The 24,025-nt window shown below is 62.0% G+C and overlaps 1 protein-coding gene across 5 annotated transcripts in view; it reads right to left on the minus strand.

Moving 5' to 3' along the window:
• The window catches only part of KDM4B (lysine demethylase 4B), a 187,374-nt gene that overhangs the window by 13,870 nt on the left and 149,479 nt on the right, over positions 1-24,025 (minus strand). For 2 of the 5 annotated variants that reach the window (XM_032178567.2, XM_032178569.2), the window contains exons 11-19: positions 21,702-21,803; positions 21,069-21,268; positions 9,451-9,920; positions 8,766-8,886; positions 5,828-6,006; positions 4,327-4,549; positions 2,556-2,632; positions 2,217-2,272; positions 1,823-1,931 (exon numbers count right to left, since the gene is read on the minus strand). In XM_032178567.2, coding sequence (XP_032034458.1) covers positions 1,823-1,931; positions 2,217-2,272; positions 2,556-2,632; positions 4,327-4,549; positions 5,828-6,006; positions 8,766-8,886; positions 9,451-9,920; positions 21,069-21,268; positions 21,702-21,803 — 1,537 coding nt within the window. Of the gene's footprint in view, positions 1-1,822; positions 1,932-2,216; positions 2,273-2,555; positions 2,633-4,326; positions 4,550-5,827; positions 6,007-8,765; positions 8,887-9,450; positions 9,921-17,382; positions 19,595-21,068; positions 21,269-21,701; positions 21,804-24,025 lie in introns of those variants that run through there. The other 3 variants (XM_032178568.2, XM_058429099.1, XM_032178570.2) reach the window with 3 other exon arrangements.

The raw sequence follows: 24,025 nt of genomic DNA on the forward strand, positions 1-24,025 counted from the left end.
AGCTTCAGAAGACCCCACGACGAGGCCCCGCCACGCCCAAGGAGGCTGCGCACATCTACAGGGGGGCCTCAATGTGCACCACGAGTGGAGCGGCAGAGATCCTCCAACTCAACCACAAAAGGCCAAGCAACCCAGGCACAGAATGGGCGAAGGAGCAGAACAGACGTTTCTCCAAAGATGGCATGCAGATGGCCAACAGGACTGTGCAAAGATGCCCAGCATCACTGACCACCAGGAGAACACAAATCAAACCACAGCGAGACCACCTCGCACCTGCTAGGGCGGCTGCTACAAAAAAGTCAAAGGTAGGTGTGGGTGAGGACGAGGGGAAGAGGAGAGCCCTGCACCCTGGGGGTGCGAATGGGAGTCTGTCCAGCCGCAAGGGAGAGCAGTCTCCTCCAGTGCTAAAAACAGAGCTGCCCAACAGTCCAGCAAGCCCACTGCTGGGTCTGCATCCACAGGAAATGACATCAGAATCTCCAAACCACAACCACACTCCCACATCAGCTGCAGCACAACCCACAACAGCCTGAAGGCAGAGACATCGGCGGGTGCCCGGATCAACACAACGCAGTCCATCCACACGGCGGAACATTACTCAGCCATGAAAAGAAGGAACTCTGGCCATATTTGGTTGAATGAATGTGGATGAACCTTGAGGACATTATGCCAAATGAAAGACACCACTCGCGCCTGTAATCCCAACTACCCAGGAGGCCAAGGCAGGAAGATCTCAAGGCTAGGAGTTCCAAACCAGCTAGGCAACATAGTAAGACCCCATCTTTTAAAAAAAAAAATTGGGAGTTAACCTAATTTTTTGGCACGTGCTTGTGGTCCCAGCTACTCAGGAGGCTGAGGCGGGAGGATCGCTTGAGCCCAGGAGTTTGAGGCTGTGGAGAGCTGTGATCACACCACTGCACTCCAGCCTGAATGACAGAGTGAGAGACCGTGTCTCTTAAGAAAGAAGCCAGTTGCAGAAGAATAAAGACTGTACAATCCCACTCATATGGGGTCTATAGCACAGGCAAACACACAGAAGCAGAGTGCTGGGTGCTGGGGTGGGCGGAGGGAGCTGCTGCTTAGCACGTGTGAAGTGTCAGTTATACAGGACGGGTGAGCGGGCCGCAGAGCCCTGCTGCCCACCACTGGGCCTCTGGTGAATGCTGTACTGGACCTCCAATGCTTCTTAAGAGGGCAGATCTCATGCTAAGCATTGTTACAATTTTTTTTTTTTTTTTGAGACAGGGCCTGGCTCTGTCGCCCAGGCTGCAGTGTAATGGCGCAATCACAGCTCACTGCAGCCTGGGTATCCTGGGCTCAGGCGATCCTCCCACCTCAGCCTCCCCAGTAGCTGGAACCACAGGTGTGTGCCACCACGCCCAGCTATTGCTTTTTATTTTTTTATAGAGATGGGGTCTCACCATGTTGCCCAGGCTTGTTATAATTATTAGAAAAACAACAAAGATCAGACGGCCTGGTTGTGTCGGGGCATGTGCGGCGCCTCTGCTTTTGTGGAAAAGTGGAAGCCGCATGGGGTGCTCGATTCTGCAGAGGATGCCCCCAAGGCCGCACCTGACGGGGCCTGCTTATCTCTGGCACCCTTGGTGCCTTTTGACTTTTGTACCTTGCACCTCAGGGAACGATTCAAAAAATAACACCCCTGCTGAAGTTGGGGTCACTGGCTTCCTGAAAGCTGCCCACCACCCCCATGGAGACACAAAGCTTGGAGGAAAGACCGCTCCACATTGCCCAGGTGGGGAGCCGAGCCTGGCCGGCAGCCCTAGAGGCACGGGCAGGGTGGGCCTCGACCGCAAGGACCTACCAGCTTCCACCGCTGCTCGGGGATGGCGCTTATGTCCACAGGGTGGCGCTCAATCACGTTCAGGAAGCGCGCCTCGGGGACTGCGATGGCGCAGATCACGTGGATCCACCTGGGAGGGCAGGTGGGGCGGGGTCAGGTGCGCCTCTGAGGACCTGGGCTGGTCACAGAGGGGCTGGGCGTGATGTGGCTGTCGGCTGGGTCATGGCCTGGGGACCTTCAGGGAGGTCAGGGCAGGCATATGCTCCTCCTCAGCCCCAGCCACCCCATCCACGACACGGGGCGGTTATGTGGAGGTGATGGCCGACCCCTGGGCACTGGGGTCACACCCTGCAGAGCCTCAGCCCAGGGTAGGCTCCCCTCCGGCCCTCCAGCCCCCACGCACGGTGCCACCCACCTCCTATCGGTGGTCATCTGCAGCGCACCTCCTCGCAGGTTGCACAGGCAGCACTCCTGTGGAGACCAGACAGCCCTGGGTGAGCAGGGCTCGGAGCAGGCTCCCCACACACTGCTTGGGGCCTGATCTGCCAACCGTCCCCAGCCCATGGTCCTTATATTTCAACCTAGCAGCCACCAAAGTGACAGGTGGGAATCCCTTGGGTTCCACCCCCTCAGGGCAGAGATGAAGGAACCCAGGCCCATGGAGAGGGAGACTGCACCCCAAAGTCACCCCGCTGGAGTGGGGCCGGGGCCCAGGCCTCTCAGAGCACCACCCCCGCTTCGGGCAGCGACTTACCGCAGTCCAGGCGTGGGCCGCGCACCGGGAACACGTCCAGCCTTCATTGACCAGCTCGGGACGGATGCCATAGCAACCTGGAAGACAGCGGGTGCTGGCTGAGATCTGGGGGGCAGGTGAGACTTGGGGGGCCGAGACTCAGGGGGAGGGGCCAGGTAACTCGGGGGCCAGCGTCCGTATGTGGAGTGGCGAGGCCTCCGCACGCAGCTGCAGCATTCGGAAGGCGTGCTGTTGCCACCCTCTGAGCTTCAGTCCCGGCCACTGCATGTGGGGCGAGAGAAAGGTCTGGAAGCTACTTGTGTGGAAGGAGGACGCAGGAGGGGGAGCAGGGCCCCCCGAGCTCCAGCTGGGTCTGCCGCGCTCAACCTGGTGGTGTCTTGAGGGCCCCTCCTTGTTGAGGGTCTGCACGCCCAACAGCGGCTCCTCCTGTTGTGTCCAGAAAGGCCAAAGCCACAAGGGCAACTCACTGTGGGATGTGGCCCTGGGTCTGGAAACGGGGAAAGGGCACGAAAGGCCGAGTCATGCCCCCAGAGCGAGGGCGGGGGTGCCGCCTGCCCCCAAGGGCTCTGCCCCTGCTGGGGGTCACTGCCCCGCAGTGTGGAAGGGGCTCTCTGCCAGTGCTGGTGGCCCACTGAAGAGGCTGGGGGCGGGGACCTCACTGCCTCCAGAGCAGCGGGGTGGTAGGCACGGCTGGGGGTGGGGGCACCTGCTGGGGTAGCCCTGGCTGGGGTGGCCCGGCTGTGGCAGGCCTGGGACCCTCAGCAACCCTTCCCCCAGGAAGTCCATCTGCCCAGGGGCACGTCTCAAACCCAGGCCCAGCAAAGCAGAGTGAAGAGCCTCCCAGCCAGGAGACGGAGCGAGCCCCCAGGCAGACCCCCGCCAGGAGGAAACTGCCAGAGATCTATGGCCACCTGCCTTGGCCAGGGGCACAGAAAATTAAACGTCTCCAGAAAGCCCTCCTCCTGCCCTGGAAGTCCAATTCCTGCCACTGCCCCCGGCGCCCGGGAAAGAGACAGACATCTATTTTCTTGTCTGTGACCATGGTCGAGCCTCAGGACTGGGGAGGGGTCCCCAAGAGCAGAGATAAATCAGATGCCCTGACCACGCTGCGACCAATCTCACTGTGACCATCGGTTTCAACCACGGCCGCAAATCACAGGTGTAGCGGGTGCCTGAGCTCCTCCTGTCGCCGCCCAGGCCTTGGGGAAGACTCGGCAGAACTGTCCAGAAGGCCAGTGAGGAGGAACCCTGCCTGGGCCAAGGTCAAGGGCAGGGATGTTTGCCCCCAAAAGCTGCTTGGCAGAGACAGCCATTCTCAGGGAACACAGCCTGCAGAGAGATGGGGTGCCTGGCCCATTTCTTGCTCTGGCCCTAGGGTGAGCTTCTGGGTGTCAGGGATAGGGCAGGATGAGCCCAGTGCCCCCTCGGAGCAGTGGCTTCCTTCCACCAGCACCTGGGCCTGCGCTGGCGTCTTCTGGACGCTGGGGGCAGTGGAGGCCCTGTCCTGCCCCCGGGTGGCATGCAGTCACCCAGCCCTTCCATGGCCACAGCCTTTCCCCCTGCTCTAGATGGTAGGACCACGACGGGAAGGACGAGAAAGTCAGAAATTGCAGGAAGTCACCAGGGGAGGCCCCTGCCCTGGCCCTGAAAGTGCAGCCTGGGGAGAGGGGCCGGCGTGGCCCTCCGCAGGGGAGGATGGAGCCCCCATCAGCACCCCCACCAACACCCTGAGGGAGGGCGCAGCTCCTCTGGGCCCCACAGTGGCACTCACTGGCATGGACCTGCAGGCAGCACTTGCCGCAGGCGATCAGGGGGCTGGTCCCGTCGTCGCCGATGTAGGAGTTGGCAGGCAGCGGCTCCGTGTTCTCGCCGCCAGAGGTGAAGCACATCTCGGGGATCAGCGGTCGGGTCTTCTGACCGCTTTTGGAGGGCAATGTGGCCGAGGAGCCCTCTCCGAGGGAGGCTGTGGGTGCCTCCTTCTCGGTCTGTAGGGCCTGTAGGGGAGAGGGGGCCTTCAGGGGACAGAGCCATGTGTAGGGTAGGCGGGAGGGCGGCGCAGACCTCTCTCAGGGCACCTGCCCCAGGCTTCGACACCCTCTGGCTCTGGAGGGGGAGGCTGGGGAGATGCCCAGAGCCACCTCGGCCCCTCTTCTCACTCCTCCAGACAGTCAGGATCCTCTAGAAAGTCAGGATCCCCAAACACCGTCTGACCCTGTCCCCAACCCACTAAAGACCTTCCCATGAGGGTCACATCCAGACACAGAGCTCAGGCTGGCCTGCGTGGCCCCTGGCGCTGGGGTATGCTGGGGGTGGTGAGACGAACGAGTCTCCACACTCTGCCTGGCAAGGGGAGTTAGAAAGACACATGTCTGAAGTCACGTTCCCAGCCCTGTGGCTCCCAGCAGCCTCTCTGGCCTCACAAAGGACAGCAAGCACCTGGAGACGGTGTCGGCTGTCAGGTCTTGTTCGTCTCAGGAACCAGAGCACTAAATCCAGCTCCCAGCAGCAAGGCCCCAAGACAGGCTCGCCACCCTCGGCACAGCACCCTCGCTGGCTCTGTCCACCCAGACCTGGCCGGCGCACAGGCCTGGGGGGGTGAGGTCCCCAACCCAGGGCAGCTCTGCTGATGCCTGGATGTGCTGGGCATGGGGCTAGCAGCTGGGAGTGTGAAGCACGTGGGCCAGGTCCTGTCCTGGGGAGGCTGCACGCCCAGGGGAGAAGAGGAGGGGGGATCCAAGAGACCTGAGGACAACGGCTGGGCTGGGTGCTGATGCCTGGGATAGCCGTGGGCAGAGGCCAGCTCCCCATCTGGGTGCAGAGGACAGGCGAGGCCAGCATGGAAAGAGCACCAGAAACGGGACCTCAGCCAGGTGCCCAGCTCAGCTAGACAGGGCAGGCTTTGCGGGAGCCCCGCCCGGCCACCCAGGTGTTGTACCCGGGCCTTCACTGCACCCCCACACCACCCGCCCCCTCTCAGTGCCCCCCAGGCATGGGCGCTCCCTGAGGGCAGTGACCCCAAGCGTCTGCAGCCTCCCTCTGCCCCATCCACCATGGCTCATGTTGCAGATGTGCACGTTTGTAAGCTTCATTCCAACAAAACCCAGAGACCAGGCTCTGCCTACGGCTGTCAGGAATAAGCCCTCACAACTCGGGGTGCTGGCCAACACCCTGCCCTGCGTGAGAGAGGGAGGCGTGGGGGGTGCCCGGTCCCTCGCCCTCTCCCACTGACCCTGCCTGGGGTTCTCTGGGACCCGTGAGGCCCGCCTGCCCACCTGGCAGTAGGGGTAGAAGAGCGTGCAGATGGCACAGTAGGGCTCCGTACGCGCAGCCACCGCGTTGAACTTCCTCTCGGCCTGGAAGCTGGCCGCCCTGTTCTTCCACTGCAGAGACAGCAGCGGCCTCAAGGCTTCCGGGTCACTCACGTCTTCCTCCCCGGAGAAAGGGGATGCCTCTAGAAGAACAGAGGGGAGAGGGAGAGAGACATTTGAGCCCCCTAAAAACTCATCCAAGGAATCACCCCAAGTGGCCAGGAGATGGCCCCGGGTCTACAGCCCTGGCTGCCCACAGGGTCCCTGGCCCATAGCTCCCCCTCCACTTGCCTCCTGGCTGCGCCATTCTCCATGATGCCCATCAAGCTGACACTGCAGCGTCCCATCCCATCAACAGGAGGGGGCACATCTGTCTCAGCCGACTGCCACCTGAGGCCAGAGCCCCCAAAGGTGGTTCCTTGAGCCCCTCCCCCAACACCTGGTTCTCCCTGGACATTCGGAGCTGTCCACTCACCCGGGGCCTTCCGGGCCAAGGACCAGCCAAACTCAGTGCCCAGCCCTGCCCCGGCTGCCCTACACCCGTCCTGGGGTCTGAGTCTGCGTGGGGGCATCGGCAGTGACCAGCCGAGACTCAGGGACGCTGTCCTTCCTGTCTTGGGCGGGCACAGACTCCCTGAACTCAAGGGAGGTGTGGGAGGAGTGTGGCAGGGACTCAGGAGGGGCTGTGACCAGGGCTAGGAAGCCAAGGCAGCCCGTCCTGGGAAGAGCTGCGTTGACGGGGACATTCTCTGGGAAGGCAAGTCTGCTGCTGAGAAGTCGCAGCGGTCTCTCTCCTGCCTGTCGCCTGTTCCCATTGGACTCTAACGGCCTCCCCATTGCCAGCTGCCGCACCTCAATCTCTCCAAGTCCCCTCCCTGCATCTCCTGTGGACACAGAGGTGCTGTCCCCAGGAAGTGGGGTGCCCATTCCTGTGGCCCAACCCTCAGCCCAACCTAAAGGGGAGCCTGGGGTCCTGCGATCAGCCCAGCTGTGGCACTGCCCCTGGTTCACCTAGAGGAGGGCAGGGCAGGGCAGGCTCCCCGAGGTGGAGGCCGAGGACTCCCACAGTGGACTCAGGAAGCCCTTAGGCCAAGACTCCTCTGAAAACCCAAACCAGACAGTCCCGCCAGCTGAGCCCAGGGAAGGCCCTAAGCGGCCCCAAGGCCCTGGGGATGAGAACGGAGCCACTGGCTGCGTCTGTCACTCACAACCCCAGGATGCCTGGGGTTCTGGGGCCGTGATGGTCTCACAGGCAAATGCTCCAGTCTCACCACCCCACAGTGGGGTGTGGGGAGTGGGGGAGTCCACGGAGGCCCTGGAGGTGCCTTCTGGAAGGATACCTGGGTAGAAGGCAAGGCCCCTTCCCAAGGCAGCCCGTGGGGCCCTTGGTCATTCCTCTGTCCCCTTGCCGATTCCACCACTCCTGGGGGCTCCCGCCCTGTGATCCCAGGCGCTTCTAGAACCCTCCTCTCCCCACCCCTCTAATTGCATGCAGGATGAAAGACGCCATCCAGACCATTTTCAGATTCTACATGCATCCCCAACGAAAGGCCAAAGCGGAAGATGAAAAATGGGCTTAGCAGGACTTCTGCACACAAGACAGCGGCTTCCGGCTGAGGGTTAAATCGAAGATTCCATCTCCTCCCCTCCCACTCAAAGCCTCGCGGGAGCCTTTTGTTCCAACCTCTCCGAGCCCCGGATGGCCTGTGCTCAGCCCTGGGAGGAATCTTCCATGGGGAGGCACGAGCTCCCCAGCCCTGAACCGCCCATCGTGGGCAGCCCAGCCAGCAGAGCGGAGCCGGGCATCTCTAACAGCAGCTGCCTCCCCACATGACCACCTGCCCCGGTGACAGCCTGTCCTGGCTAACTGCTTACCCAGGGTGACCACTTATCGGGGCGACAGCCTGCCCTGGGTGACCACCTACCCTGGAATGACCGCCTGTCCTGGAATGACCACCTGCCCTGGGTGACCACCTATCGGGGTGACCGCCTGCCCTAGGTGACCACCTATCAGTGGTAACAACCTGCTCTGGGTGACCACCTATCAGGGTGACCGCCTGCCCTGGGTGACCACCTATCAGGGGTGACAGCCTGCCCTGGGTGACCATCTATCAGGGGTGACAGCCTGCCCTGGGTGACCACCTACCCTGGGGTGACCGCCTGTCCTGGGGTGACCACCTGCCCTGGAGTGACCACCTGTCCCGGAGTTACCACCTGCCTGGGTGACCAGGCTGGGTGAGAGGTTTTCCTCTGGTCATGCAACTTGAACACAGTGGACTTCCCCCTGCCCCCGAGGCAGCCGCAGTACTTTTGAGAACAGACTTCTACTGCTGGCCATTTCTAGCAGTGGACGTGACTGTGAGGACGTTGGCACTGGAAACAAGCTGGAAACTGGGAGAGGATGTATGTTGACCCCGCCCGGGCTCTCAGGCCCCACCTGGCTATCCCGGAACTCTGACCCCATTTCCATCCCCTCCACCTGGTAGAGGTGGCCAGCACTTCTGCCCCACCCCCGTGGTTCCCGCCATGCACACAGTCATGCTCTGTCAGCACTCCGGAGAACATGAGCAGCCATGGGCAACGAGCAGGTCCGAGGCTGTGGGAGGGAGGAAGTGTGGCCTCGTGCACCTGGCAGCCGGCGGGGGCACCCAGCCCATGCCTGGGGAAGGGGGTGCTGGCAGGAGCCGGGTCTGCATGGAGCATGCAGTGCCAGGCCTGGTGATTCCAAGTGCCAGCAGCCCCCATTTTACAGATAAGGCGGCAGAGCCACAGAAAGGCCTGGGTTCAGGGGAGGAGACCGGGGGAGTGGGGGAAGGAGGCCGCAGGGGAGCCGGGGCCCCCCCCAGCAGCAGCAGAGCGCGGAGCAGGGCCAATGAGAGCCGACTTGGGGACCCCCACTCACCCTCGTCACTTGAGGCCTCCTGCTTGACTACCGACAGCGGGGACCGGGTGGGCGGCCGGCCCAGGGGATGGCGCCGGCTCTTCTTGATCTCCATCTTCAATTTGGAAAACGTGGACGGTGCCTGAAACACACAACAGGCTGCAGTGAGGGCCCTGCTACAGACTCCTGGGTGGGGCTCGGCGTGCCTGAGGCCTGAGTCTCCTCCTGTGGGGTGATGGTCCCAGCAAATGGCCACGGAGCTCCTCTGTTCTCTAAGTACAGACACCCCACCTACTCTGTGAGAAGAGCCACAGTTCCCTGTGAAACCAGCAGGTAGCCTTCCTGCCCCCTCCTCCCTGCTCCCCTCCCCCGCCACCAGCTCCCCTCTACTCCACCTGCCCCCTCCTCCCCACCTCCCCCCTCTCCCGCCATCAGCTCCCCTCTGGCCCACCTGACCCCCTCCTCCCCCCCATCCACCCCACTTGCCCTCCTCCTCCCTGCCTCCCCCACTCCACCCCACCTGCCACCCTCCTCCCTGCCGCCCCCGCCCCACCCCACCCCACCTGTCCCCCTCCTCCCCCCATCCACCCTACCTGACTCCTCCCCCCTGCCTCCCCCACCCCACCCCACCTGCCCCCCTCCTCCCTGCCTCCCCCGCTCCACCCCAGCTGCCCCCCTCCTCCCTGTCTCCCCTGCTCCACCCCACCTGCCCCTCTCCGGCCCGGGCTTTGGTCTCCATGCGACCGGCCCCACTGCTGGCTGCACCATCCTCTGGCCCCGTCAGCTCCATGGGCGAGACTGGTTCCTTCCAGGTCGGACCCTTCTGGGCAAAGTGCTCAAAGGCCTGCTGGCAGGACACGTGCTCCTGGTTGAAGGCTGCCTTGCCTGGCCGTGGCACCACGTACAGCATAGGGATGATGGGCCGAGGCTTGGCCTCTAGCTCCTCGCTGGGCACCTCAGGGGGCACGACATTGAGGGGCACCGGCAGGGGGTTCTCCTCCGTGGCCGCAGGGCCCGGGCCCAGCACCGGGGGCTCCAGTGGGGATGGCAGCCACAGCGCCTCCTCTGAGGGGAAGTGAGCAGGCGGGGGTGGCAGCTGCGAGGGCAGCAGGCCGAAGCTCTTCTTCTTCCGCTCGCTCTTGGCCTTGGTTGGCCGTAGCCTGCCCCTCCCATCCTCTGTGGGGAGAGGAGAGGACGGTCAGGGAGGAGAACTCGGGCTCAGGTGCTAGTCCCCCGCTCCCCAGAAATCTCCCAACCTTGGCTGGGATGGTCGAGGGCTCCTTCTAGCCCAGAGAGGCCACATGAACATGGGTGGGCAAAGAACACAGGCTTCGGGCCACCTCAGATCACCGCAGGGGCACCTGGCCAGGCACCCCCAGGCCTTGGTCTCCCCAGCACGCACGCGCAGCAGCAGCACTTGCCTGCAAGGCCTGTGAGGACCCACCAGGTGTTGCTCTAGGTCCCTTCTGGGGTCATGGCAGGTGGGGAGACGCGTCACCAAACCCAGCCGGGGGAGGCTGCTCTGTCTTCCGGGCTCCCACCTGGGTGGGCCGTGCCAAATGGCACTTCCCCGGGTGAGGGTGGGGGAGAAGCACTTTTTGTGTTCTCGTGTATCCGAATTATGTACATTTCTACTGTTGATGTGGAAACGTTAAGGTTTTGCTTCTGACAAAAGTAAAACCTTGAACAACGCACAAAATCTTAATCAATGAACCCCAACCCAGCGGTCACATGAGCGAACCAGGAGCGTCAGACGGGCCTGCAGGGCCCGACGCCCTTCTGCGTGGAACTCCCCGGGGCCAGCACTGAGGCAATTTCCTGACAGGTGACTCATGTGTTTGATGGCATTTTACTTTGGGGCCAGGATGGATGTGCAGTAAATCAAATAAAACTGGGATGGGCAGCCTGGCTGGCTGAATCACAACCCCCAGAGGCATGTGGGTCCCAACTCTCCTGGATATGTGGATGTGGGACATGACAGAGGGACATGGGGGACTCTGGCAGCGGGGACTCTGTGGATGGGACTGAGTGAAATGGGAGGTGACCCTAGATGATCCGAGAGGCCCGATGTCCTCACAGGGCCCTCACAAGATGAGGCAGGAGGGTGAGAGTCAGAGAGACTGAAAGAGGCTGTGCTGTGCTTGTGAAGGGAGAGGAAGGAACCCAAGCTGAGGGATGCAGGGGCCTCTAGATGCTGGGAAAGGTTTCTGCCCTGGAGTCCCCGGGAGGGCCTGGCCCTGCACACAGCTCCATGTGAGCCCAGCGGGGCTCTGTGTCGGGCTGTGGGAAGCTCGTGCCAGGACAATCCCTCTGAGGGCCCAGGCACTCAGGGTAAGTTGTGGCACGGCACCTTGGAGCCCTGTCCTCGAGAAAGACCAGCCTGGCCGCACAGCACACGGTGGACCCCAAAACACCGTGAGCCCTGGAGCCCCGGGGCCCTGCCTGCTCCATCTGGAGAAGGGGGACAGGGGCTCAGGCCCCCACCTGTGTGTCTCCAGGCCTCAGGGCTCTCGGGACATTCTGGAAGGAGGAACAGTGGTTGATATCCAAGGGATTCTTGGGCTGTGGGACTTTCAGTGCTAAAACTGGAAGGTCCTAAGCAGATCAGGACAAACTGGTCACTGCTAACATTTCACCACCTCCACCTCCCCCAACAGGCTGGAAAAATAAGGAAAAATCAAGAGAAGAAAATTCATCTCTGCACACTAAACTGTTGACCATGTGGCACTTAACAGGGTCTGGTTTGGAGCACAGCGCCCACATCTCACCACTTGCTATAAAACCCACCACGCGCTGCCCCCAGCTCCACAGTCCGTGACGCCGGGACCAGTGGTAAGCGCTGAGAGCCTCAGCGATGAGACTCCCAAGGGCTGGGGGTGACACTTAACCCTTGACCCACGCTGACCCCAGGAAGGGTCAAGTGAGAACCCTCCCACAACAGACCCTGCAGCCAGGAGGAAGCCACACTGCCCCACACACTCCCATAAGGGGTCCCCAGCCCCCAGCCTCCCCCAGGGGTGGAGGTGGCCCTGCCCTCCCTGCTCCAGCTCTCCTCCCCACACCCACCCCAGCTCCATCTGCAGGCTTCGGGGACCGCCCACGGTGTCCTTGGCAGGCACATGCCCACCTGTTTTTCAAGAAGGACAGGCGAGCAGCCATAAGGCAAAGGCAGCCCCTGCCACCGCCCTGGCCCCCACCCCTGCTAGTCCTGAGCATTCTGGGGCACTGGGGGCACTGGCCAGGCTCCTCCCTGACCTCTACCCCGGCAGGGGAGCCTGGAACACCCCCAGGTCCTGTCTGGCCTTGCAGGGAGTGCAGTCTTCCCCTCCGCTGGTATACGGGCCCCCCACTGTTATATGACCCCCCCCCCCCACTGTTATCTGGACCCTCAGCTGTTATCTGGACAGGGGAGGTAAACACCGGACACAGCAGACTGGCTGGTGTGGGAAGAAATACTTTTTCCCCTGCGGATGCCAGAGGGGAGGCACCCCCTCCCTGGAAGGCTGGGAGCGGAGGCATGGAGATGCAGAGGGGAGGCACCCCCTCCCTGGAAGGCTGGGAGCGGAGGCGTGGAGATGCAGAGGGGAGGCACCCCCTCCCTGGAAGGCTGGGAGCGGAGGCGTGGAGATGCAGAGGGGAGGCACCCCCTCCCTGGAAGGCTGGGAGCGGAGGCATGGAGATGCGGAGGGGAGGGGCTGGAAGCTTCACCACAGGAAGCTGGAGCAGCCCCGGCAGGCTGCGGAGGCCACAGGCCTCACCCCGAGCGCCTGTCAGGAAAGCCACTGGCCAGCGTGTGTAAAAGGCACTTGAGGACCAACAGCTTTGTTCCACTAAGGAAATCCAATATTCCTTCGTCCATGATGGTGCTGCCCAGCCTCACTCAGGGCAGCAGGTCTGATCTGTGAGCCCATCCAGGCTCACCAGGGACTGGGACTCAGGCCCCCCCCACCGCTGGGCCGGCTTCCCAAGCCTGGGCCACCCAAGTTGGGTTCAACTTCAGGGCCGGGGGCTGGCGTGGGATCTGGCCCAGGAGGGCCCCACCTGGGGCATCGACTGTCTCAGGAGACGGGGGAAGATTCCAGGATACAGCCTCATGGCCTCCAGCTGCAGGGCCGCTCAGGGCACACATGAGGAAGTGGGGAAGGAGGCAAGGAGGAAACGCTCATTAGAGTCCCCAGCTGGCACCCCCACCCACCCCTCACACACAACAGGCAGCTCTGTGCACAGGGGACTCCAGCCAGGGCTGTGGGGCCAGGGACACAGAGCCGGGCTGTCCTCACATGAGACCACAGGTGTCTGCTCGGATGGTCCCTGGGGGGTCCCTGCCTAAGGGGCTGGCATCCTCCCCCTACCCACGGGGCCTCCTGGGAGCTGAGGGGCAGCTGGTGCGACCGCCCCAGGCCCTGGTTCTGCTCGGGAGGCAAGGCTGGGTGGGAGCTGAGGCCACCATCAGCCCCCAGGCCTCCCTCTCACCAAGGGCCACACCAAGGGCTCTCTCCCTCCTCCTCCAAGGACAGGGACGGCCCCAAGTCCCGCTTCCCCACAGCCCTCCCTGGTCGGCTGCCTGGTTCTGTCTCCCGGAGGGACCAGGCATGGGAGACAAAGCGGGACATAATTTGAGCCTCGGGTGCCCGGCTGATGGGTGCCACCCCATCCCGTCTGGAGACAGCGGTGAATGACAATGGCGGCAGCCTCAACGCACTCCACGCACAGCCCGCGCCTGCTGGCACCTTGGATTCTCAAACTCGCAAGAACAAGTTTCCAGCCCTCTCCCCGTCGGCTCCCAGGCTCTGTGAAGCAGACACACAGGGGACCCTGTTAGAGGGAGATGCCCAAGGCCAGGAAGGACACCCCGAAAGACGGCGGCACACTCCGCAGCCATTCCTCGGGGCTCTGTCCTTGCCGTGGGCCATTCCGTGGGGCTCTGTCCGTGCCATGGGGACCACATTCCACAGGGACCTTGGCACGCCCCTCACCTGCCTGGCCTGAGGGAGGGGAGAGGGGTGAGAGGCTTCAGAACGGAGCAGGGACCATGGTACAGATGGGGCCCAGGATGCGCCCAGGCCCCCGAGGGCAGCCAGCTGAGGCCCTGCTAGCACTCTTTTTGGGGGAGAGGGAAGGTGTCACAGCGGAACCCCCACCATCAGGGCTCACTAGCCTGCCTGGTAGCAAGGCCACTCCTCCCCAGCGCCGGGGTTTCCACCAGAGCCTCCAGCAAACCCCAAGACAGGCCCGAGGCCCAGGCTGCCCTGTGGAGGGGGCAAGAAACCCCCCATTTCCAAGGACACCACTCTGTTCCTGCTCCGAGGCTGCCGAGATCAACCCACCAGCTGCGGCCTGGCTTATGGGGCCCCTCCCTCAAGTTTCGTGCTTGGCTGCCATGCCTGGGCCAACCAGCCCAGGTCTCAGGGGCTCTCTGGCCACCCCCTTCAACACTGCCACCCTCCCGTGCTGAACCCGCAGCTGGGTGCGCCTGACGGTCCCAGAGGCCCGGCTGGAATGTGCTGGGGGGTCCCCAGGCTGAGCTCGCAGCCCCTCACTATGGGCTGGGGCCACCCTCCAGACATGGCAGCCTTTGCTTTCTGTGTCCTAAAACCAGTCACCAGCCACGAGGCCTCTCGAGAGCAGCACTCCAGGGCGAGGGGAGGGGAAGGGCTGGGGGCTGGCTGCCGCACTCACCGCAGCCTTTCCACCCTCTGGGAGGCAGGACGGCACTGTGCCAGCCCTCCTGGGTCCCCATCCTGGCTCTGCCCCCCAACCCTGTGTGTCCTGCACTTCAGGCCTTCTTTCAGGAGGCGAGGCCTCCCCGCAGGCTCAGGAGAGGTGGATGAGGCCGCCTTCCTGCTTTCTGCTTGGTTCTGGGGTTAGGGCTGGGTGGTGGGGCTGCTAGTCCCTCCTAGCGCTGGGCAATAGAGCGGCCGCTCTTCCCAGACCTTGAAGCAGCCAGTAAGAATGGGGTAGGGGACACCAGTGGCCACTGGGAAGCAGCCTCTCAATCGCCCCCCAGGCACCTCTCCTCCCGAGGGGCTTCCTCCCCCACACTGATGCCTCCTGGGCCCTGTGAGCAACAGGTTCCAGCCCCTTCCCAGCTTGTTCCATACGAAAACACAAAACCCCACACCCCACTGCCAGGCCCTGAAAGGTGCCTCAGCGTCATAGCTTTTAGGGGGTGAAACTGGCATTCAAGGAGGACCAGAAACCGCTTTAGGAAATCTTTCACGCAGCCCTGTGGCATTCATTTCCTGTCGTGCCCCTGACTGTGAACATGCATTTATGAGACAGTCGAGATAAATCCTTGTCCAGAGCCTCCCGGTAATGCGGGCTCCCGGGAAAAGGGCTGTGTCCAAGAAAACGCCCACCCCTTCCAGACTGGTCCTTCTCAGAAGGAGTCTCTGTTGTGGAACAGAGATAAGGGTGTCCAGGTCGGGGGGCGGGGGGGTGGACAGCGCCAGTCCTGAGCCCTCCCTGGGCAGAGACCCTGACGTGGCACCAAGGTGGCCCCTAACCCTCCTCGCTGGTCCATGGCCTTTCTGTGGGGGCTGATCCCTTCAGAGACCTGTGGAAGCCACAGGCCTCAGAGATGCACCAGGCCCAGCCTCCTGGCACTGTGACCATTGCACAGGGTGTGTGGACCCCCGGGGATCTCGGGAGGGGGTGAGTTGCCCTGTACATCTTTAAACAGGACGGTGAGTGACCAGGCCAGGGCCTCGCCTAGGCCAGGCAGCTGGACGAGCCATTGGTTTCCACTCCCACCCACGCGGTGTAGGCTTCTCTCCAGCGGGCAAGTTCCACTGTCAGGGGAGGAAAGCCGCCCATCCAGCCAGGACCACGCATGGGGAGGGGAGACCAGAGGAGAACCAGGACCCCCTGGTTCAGGACCTCCCTGAACCTGAGTCTCTCGGAGGCCAAGGCCATGGTGAGGCCCAAGTGAGAGCAGGTAACGCCGGGCTGGGGAGGGTGTGGCTGTCTCGTCAGTGGGCTTGGGAAGATTATTAAATAAGTTAGTCACATTAATGAAAAGACAGCTGGGCACAGTGGCTCATACCTGCAATCCCAGCACTCTGGGAGCCTGAGGCAGAGCCCAGGAGTTCGGGAGCAGCTTGGGCAATATAGCGAGACTCCGTGTCTACTAAAAATTTTGAAAAATGAGCAGAGTTGAGGTGCACATCCACAGTCCCAGCTACTCAGGAAGCTGAGGTGGGAGAACTGCTTGAACCCAGGAAAGCAAGGCTGCAGTGAGCCGTGACTGCACCACCGTCCTCCAACCTGGGGGACACAGTGAGACTCGGTTTCAAAAAAAAAGAAGGCTGGGCATAGTGGCTCAGGCCTGTAATCCCAGCACTTTGGGAGGCTGAGGCGGGTGGATCACCCGAGGTCAGGAGTTAGAGACCATTCTGACCAACATGGTGAAACCCTGTCGGTACTAAAAATACAAAAATTAGCAGGGCATGGTGGCGGGCACCTGTAATCCCAGCTACTTGGGAGGCTGATACAGGAGAATCGTTTGAACCTGGGAGGTGGAGGTTGCATGAGCCAAGATCGTGTCACTGCACTCCAGCCTGGGGAGAGCAAGACTCCATCAGGAAAGGAAAGGAAAGGGAAAAGAAGCCATAGTTCTTTGCTAGCCAGTTGGGTAAACCAAGTCACAGGAGCTGGTGGCCACCCTTCCTCCAGCCAGAGGCTGGCCAGCCCCTGGAGTCTGCTCAAGAGGGAGGAAGACACCCGTGGTACTGGAGATCCTTGTGACCCTTCCCAGGACACCCCACTGAGAACCCAGGCCAGACTCTGACCAGCCAGCTCCACTCTGTAAAAGCCTTCCCAGGACTGGGCCACTTTCCTCGCTGCCCGAACCCACAGGTGGCAGCGGCGGCGGCAGCCTGCCCCATTTCCCCCACCGCGCTGGCCTGGGGAAGATGCATGTCCTCTTGTCTCTGCCCTCCTGAAGGGCCCATCAAGGCAGTGTCCCAGCTCAGGGTCACAGGGGCAGTTAACCGGTGGGCTTGGGTGGGCCCGGGTCCCCAAACCCAAGCCCGGATCTTTGCCTGCTTGCCTTCCCGTAACTCACCCCTCTCCTGTGAGACCACACACAGCCCCCAGCACCTTTTGACTCGTGAGAAGGGCAGTTTCACAAGGCCCAAGCTCAAGGTGGCCCACGCAGCCCCCCACCCCCAGGGACCCCAGCCCAAGCCCAGCCCACTCCCACCCGCCCGTCCTGTGGGGAGAACGGTCACGGCTCAGCCATCTCCCTGTCCCATGCCAGTCCTTCCAGGGACATCCCACAGTCTGCCTTGGAATAGGCCCTGAACTGCGCCCATGCCCCCCTCGCCTGGGGCTCACAGTCTCCAGCATCAAACAAGACTCCTGCTCAGAAGACACGAGGCCTGGCTACCGGAGCCAGCCCAGGAACTCATCCTCTACCAGCGCGAACCACGGTCAGGCGCCCGGCTTGCCTGCTGCAGTCTGCATTATTTCTGAGGGTTTCCCAGACCCCAGAGGCCCTGCAGTGTAGACACAGGCTCTGTAGTATAGACACAGGCCCTGCAGGATGACAACACAAATGGGCACCTGTGTCTGCCCCTGCCCCGCAGGAAGCCCCTCGCCTGCTGCAGAGCTGAGTCCCTGTGCTGTTGAATGGTGCTGCAGTCCCAGCCCCCAGACCTGGGGTGCCGCCTTGTTTGGGAAGGGCGTCACTACAGACGGAATGAGTTATGATGAGACCCCTGGGGCGTGCCGGGCCCAGTGTGGCCGGTGTCCTTAAGAAGCGGGGAATCTGGGCAGACACACTCTGGGAGAACACGGGAACGCAAAGGTGCCGCCTCCAAGCCCAGGACAGGGGCCTGGGACAGGTCCTTCTGGGTCTTCGGAATGGGCCAGCCCGGCTGACACCTGGACCGTGACCTTCCCGCTTCCACAGGTGTGAGATTGTACATTTCAGCCGCCCCATCTGTGGGCTTTAAACAAACGGAGCACAGCATATGAGAAGCCCTGTGCCACGCGAGGTCGTGTTCGGGAGCCACAGGGTGCGGAGCAGTGACCTCCAGTGCTCATGCCTTCGGGGCAGACGAGGGTGTCAGGAGGCGCTGATTCCCTGTCCCTCTCCACCGATGGAGGTTGGTTAGTTTGCCTGTCCCTGCATCTGCACAGTCCTAGTGGCCCCCCCCCAGCAAGGGTCTCTCCAGGAAACGTGCCCTGAGGGCAGCTCTGGGTGTGCAGTTTGCAAACGCTCCACTTCTCTGGATGCGGCCAGGTCCGTCTCCAATGCAGCTGGACTCACGCAGGTCCCAGGCAGCAGGGGACTGGGCTGCCCACTGCACCGGCTTCCAGGGCTGGGCACGGTGGGTGTTTCCACGTCTGGTGGCCTGAGGAGCACACAGCAGCGTCTCCTCAGCGCTTCCCAGAGCAGGCTGGGCTCATCGGCCTCAGGGGTCTCCTCCTCTGTGCTCTCTTCCTTGGGGGGCTGAGCCCCTCCTGGTCCTCACGCATTCTTATCTGCTCTTGGTCGGTGACGGGTGGCGAGTATCTTCCCTATCAGCTTGTCTTCTCACTTTCTTAAAGGTTCATCCTTCAATAAACAGCAGTGTATTTGAGGGATCACTGAATCTGTCCATCTTTATCTTTCTGGTTTGTGCTTTTCAATAAAGAGTCACTTAGCCTTGGGTTATGAAGATACTTTCCTGCTTTGTGTTTCCAGTCTGCCAGTTCTCTTTTGACAGAAATGCCTACGCATGTGGCAGGCGGAGGAATGACCCCAAAGGTGTCTGCATCCTTATCCCTGGAGTCTGGGAATCTGTCCCCTCCCGTGGCAGAAGGAACATTCGGGTGGGACTGAGTGAAGTACCCTGACACGGGACAGCATCTGGGAGACCCGGAGACCCAGGGTCCTCACCAGGTAGGAGGTAGGAGGGTAAGAGTCAGAGAGAGACTGGAAGAGGCTGCACTGTGGCTGTGAAGGGGGAGGAAGGGGCCCTGAACCAAGGGATGTGGGCGCCTCTAGACACTGAGAAAGGCAGGAAACAGGTTCTCCCCTGGAGCCCCCAGGAGGAAGCAGCCCTGCCCATGGCTTGATTTTAGCCCAGTGAGGCCTGTGTCAGACTGGTGACCTCCAGAGCTGTGAGAGAAAGAGCATGTGTTGTTTTACACCACCAAGGTCATGGTCGTTCATTTCAGCGGCCACAGGGCACTCACAGAGGCCGCAGCGTGGACAGGGGGAGGGAGGGGACTGAGGTCTCACACCACATCCACTGCTCCGGGATTCCTATTCCTAGACCCTTTGCCATCTTTGCTTGGGTCCTGCAAGCTCTGTGGCAAGCCCTGCCTTCTGGAAGGGCGGCCCCGGCCTCTTGACAGGCCTTGGGCTTTCATCTGCCTGCATTTACATCAGCAAACCCTGCTGGGATCCCAAATGGGGCTGCACTGAACCTGCAGAGAATGTGGGGGAAGCCGTTAGTTGTCTGCTCAAGAGCTCTCCTAACACCTGGTACATCCTTCTGTTTATTTAGGAATTCCTTCTTATTTCCAAAAAAAGTCTCTAATTTTCTCCATAAAGATCATTTTTTGGTTAGGTTTATTATTTCTGGTTGCTAGCACCGTAAGGGGCATCTTTGGGAGCCATGTTTGCTGTGAGCGGCTCGCAGATGAGGGGCGAGATTGGGTTTCTGTGCCCGTCGCTCATCTCTGGCAGCTCCGCTCGATCCCCAAGTCACCAGGCGGCTCCGCCCGTAGACTCGCTTGCTGCTTCTCAGTAGAGAATCGTCGCTACATGCGAACGGTGCCACGACAGCTGTGCTTTTCCCTTCTACCCACGATGCCTCTTCTGTCCTCGTCTTGCCTCCCTAGGCCGGAAGACCCTCCTGAGGCGTGTGCGGAACAGACACAGGGCCCACATACCCCACCGGGTAAGTGGTGCGTCAGCGGCAAACTCACCCCCGGCCTCTGCTCTTTCCCCCAGGGACGCTCATTTTTCTTGCCTCAGGCCCACAGGCACTGGCCAACTGTGACCCTCAATACCTGCCCCGTGTAAATGGGGAGGGCAGGGGCGTGCCTGCCTCCTGGAGTACCGCGAGTGCCACGACCCCATTATCACAGATCAGGCGCCCCACGGCTGCCCCTGGCAGGTGGGAGGGACCTCACATCTGCTGAATGGCACCACAGCTGGGCCTCTTGCCACGTTCCAAGGACAATATTCACCTTGGGCACCAGCACGTCCTGGAGACCTGACGCCTCGGAGGCAGACCAGGTCATGCTGGGCTCACACAGAGGGAAACTGAGGACTAGGACCCTCTGGAGAATGTGGCCCCCATGACCTGGGCCTCAGGCACTACGGCCGGGGGCAGCCCTTGGTGGGAGGCAGGCTGGCCGGCACACCCCACACACCTGCTCCCTGCAGGGCGCCTGGAAAGGGTGGGAGAGGGAAGGGCTCCCAGTGGGGAGCCCTAGCTGGGAACAGCCACTTTGCGCGGACTCCCAAGCAGCTAAAGCTCTAAATTGAGAAGATAAAACCCGGTCACCAGAAACAAAATGCTGTCAACCCTGGAACAGGAACCTTTACACACTCACAGGTGGGAGTTCCACAGCCAAAAGCTCCCCCTGGAGAAGGGAATGTTTCTGAGGCTGCCTCCCGGCCCCCCGCACCCCGTTCACAACTGCTGGTTCACACTCCTGTGGGAAGGTGGCTACCCCCTGTCTTGCCAGCCCCGGGAGAGTGGGGGGGGCTCGAGGGCAGGTGGGAGACCTGCTCACGGGAGCCCCAGCTCACAGTCAGGACCGGCCCTCTGCTCACAAGTGGCCATGGCCGCTGCAGGCGCATTCCAGCATCTGGGCCATATACAGCATCCCGGTCTTTTATTATTATTATTATCTTTGTGATACTGGGTCTTGCTCTGTTGCCCAGGTTGGAGTGCAGTGGTGCAAACACGGCTCACTGCAGCCTCAACCTCCCACCTCAGCTTCCCAAGTAGCTGGGACTATAGGTGCAAGCCACCAAGCCTGATTAAATTTTACCATAAGTAGAGACACCGTCTCAAACTCCCGGACTTAAGTGATCCTCCCACCTTGGCCTCCCAAAGTGCTAGGATTACAGGTGGGAGCCACTGTGTCTGGCGTCTTGTTAACTGCTCTTCTCAATTCTGGGGAAGGAGGCACTTTTCTTACGGCCTCCACCTCACAATGTCTATTTTCACGAAATGCCCCACCCTGGCAAGAAAGCTGCTGAATTGGATTCTTACAAAGCGGGGACTCTGGCTGCAGCAGGCACTGGTCCCTTCTAGGAGATGCCCACGGGAGTGGGAAAGCAGCGGTGCCAGGCCTGGCCCGGCAGGGACTGACCTTCTGCGCCCTCAGCCTCCCGGCCGTGTGGCAGTGGCTGCGGCTCCTCCTCCTCCTCCTCGGGGTCAGCCTCCGGCCCAGCCTCCTCCTTCACGCTGCCCCCAGCCTCCTCCAGGAGCGCCGCCCCAGCCGTACCCTCCCCGGGGAATTTGGGGTCTTCGGGCTTCGGCTTCTTGGGCTGGCTCCGTTTCCGGTGAGACCTGGAGAGGGAGGTTTATCAGGCAGGAGGGGAGACCAGGGAGGGAAGAGCCGCAGGTCTGTGCACTCTGTCCGGCAGCACGCAGCCCCCGCCCACCCCTAGAAGAGTGCTCCATGAGCAGGGTCCTCCTGGCTGGAGGCCGGAGGTAAAGGGAACCCTGGGTGGGGTTCTGCTCTTGCAGGGCAGGAGCTGTGTTGGGAGGAGAGACCAAAGGGAGACGGGGCAATGGACACGGTGGGAACGGTGTCAAGAGGGGGATGCTGATGACAGCTGGAGATGGGAAGCCGACTGACACCAGGTGGGGATGACGGGCGGGACAGGGCGGCAGAAGCCGCGTGTGCCACGGGACAGAGACACAGGGAGTGTGAGTTTCGAGGGAAACAGCAGCTCATGGAAAATGCCTAGACGACAAACGGAATGAAAAAGACACTTACGACAGCCCCGGCCTTTTGGTCTGCTCTTTCTTCCTCTCTAGACTTGGTTTCCTCTCCTCCTCAGTCTTTTTCCAGTGTCTGTTTTCTTTCAGACTAATTTGTCTAGAATGTAAATTTCACGGGTTTTTTTCTCTAGGACTTCTGCTCAATTCCCCAGGACGCCTGGTCCTGGGCACCTGGCTCTGTCCCCGACTCCCTGGGTTCTCTCTCTGCAGCCCGTGAGGCGCATGGGAGCCCCAGCTCACACTCCGCTGCTCTGACCTGTGCCCACACCCCAGGGCCTGTCAGGGCCTCCTCTGCGCCCTGAGCCCAGGATGTGTTCACAGGGCAGGCGTGGGCCAAGAGGAGGTGCATCCTGTATGCCCAGCCTGGACACTCACAATCCCGGGGTACATCGGGGAGGTCCCGGTCCCTGCACACCAGCCCCAAGTAAGGGATTCAGCCTGAGGTTTACAGGTTTGGCTGAGCTAGGACTTCTTAGAAATGGGTGTGGGGGGGGGGGGGGGCGCTGAAAAAGGGAGGAAAAGTGACAGCCAGGTGAACGTGCAGCTGAGTGGCCAGGGCCTCACACCAGGTTCCCCCGGGGACCTCCAGGGTCTTTCCAGGAAGGAAGCAAAAGCTTTTTGGAGACGCGGAGGGGGTGGCTCCCCGGGGGCTCAGGCAGAGGCCGGGAGCGCAGACAAGCCTAGGCCTGGCTGGTCACTAGTGCCTCCCCCGGGCGTGTGATATCTGCACCTCCTTCAGGCCCACCCCCTGCAGCTGCCCTAAGCCTCGGCCTGGCCAGGGGCCTCATTAGGCCATGAGCTCGAGGCCGCACAGCCAGGCTCCCCAGTGGCCTCTCTCTCCTTCCCCAGTTGAGATCCAGCCACATCAAGCCCGCCAGCAGCCAGGCAGAGCTGGGAGTGCCAGTCTTCCCGGGACAATCGCCAATGCCGGCTGCGGCTTCCGGGTGCTTCCCGTGTCCCCTGTCCCTGTGGGCTCAGACTCGGACACCTCAATCTCACGGGGGTCCCTGTGGCAGCTGCCCCCCCAAGGACCAAGTGGTCACCACGGTGGGGCAGGCTCATCTGACGGGGGTGGGGTGGGCCCGCTGGCAGGGCTTCTGTCACCAGGACCTCCTCACCTCTGCCTGAGCCAGGCTGTCACATGGGCCAGCAGCAGCCCATGCTCCCTGAGGACACTTGGACCTGACCCCTGCCCACCACTGCTCCCAGCCACTCTGCCCGCCCTGTGCTCCATGCTGGCTTCTGGGGCACCTTCTCCAGGAAGCCTTCCTAGAACACTAGTCACTGCAGGCCCTCCTTGCTCCTCAGCTGCCTAACTCGCTAGAATCAGTGCTCCCCGATGTCTGCAGCATGGCCCACCACAATGACTCAAGGCAGAAAGCGGGTGGACCAGAGGCATGGCATCACACAGCATGGTGCACACAAGGTCGCTGCGGGGCAGCCTGGCGGCAGTGGGAGGCAGGCAGGGGCGGGCGTGGGGCCAGAGTCACTAACACAGGGAGCAGGAGGTGGGTGGGGGACACAGGAGCAGCCTCCACCCTCCAGAGAACGTTCTCCACAACAGCAGCCCAAGGACGGCTCCGGGCAGGCAGCCTCAGGCTCCACTCGGGGGCTGGGGAAATGCAGGTGCCTGCCCCACATGGAGACAGCAGGCTCAGGAGGAGGAAGCTTCAGACCGGCGCTGGGGTGCAACTGGCTCTTGTCACCACTGTCACCCCAAGGTGGGCTGCCCTCCTGGTCTGGGAATGCCCCAGGGCTGTAGAGCCGGGATCCCACAGTGGACCCACCCTAGTCCCAGACAACACCAGCAGAAGGGCACCCTCCCATGCCACTCACCTGGCCTCGGCTGCCCCCAGCTCCACAGCTCCTTCTCCCACCCACTGCAGTCCCTCCCTCCACCCCCACCCTGAAAACCCACCCTAGAGGTCGCTTCTGACCATGGCCCTCCCCAGCTACAGCCTTCCAGGGGCACCCCCACAGCCTTCAAACCTTACTGTGTCTGCCGCAGAGGGCCCTAGGACCATCCTGGTGCCCAACCAGAGCTCTGGGGCCTCATCCTTGCAGCCCAGCCCTTTCCTACCTGCAGCAGTGCCAGGCTGAGACCCCTGGCTCCCACACTACACGGAACTGGGTAGGGCTCGATGCACAGACACAGCAGGGGGGGCACAGACACAGCAAGGGGGGCACAGACACAGCAAGGGGGGCACAGCCCATGAGAGAGGGGCAACCATCACTTGGGACATCTGTGGGGTCCTAAGAGCATGCCTCTTCCTGACCCTGATGCCTTCATCCCCCTTGTTCCTGGGTCTGGCTTCCGGC

Source organism: Hylobates moloch, unplaced genomic scaffold, assembly GCF_009828535.3.
Source record: "Hylobates moloch isolate HMO894 unplaced genomic scaffold, HMol_V3 SCAFFOLD_15, whole genome shotgun sequence".
Taxonomy (NCBI): domain Eukaryota; kingdom Metazoa; phylum Chordata; class Mammalia; order Primates; family Hylobatidae; genus Hylobates; species Hylobates moloch.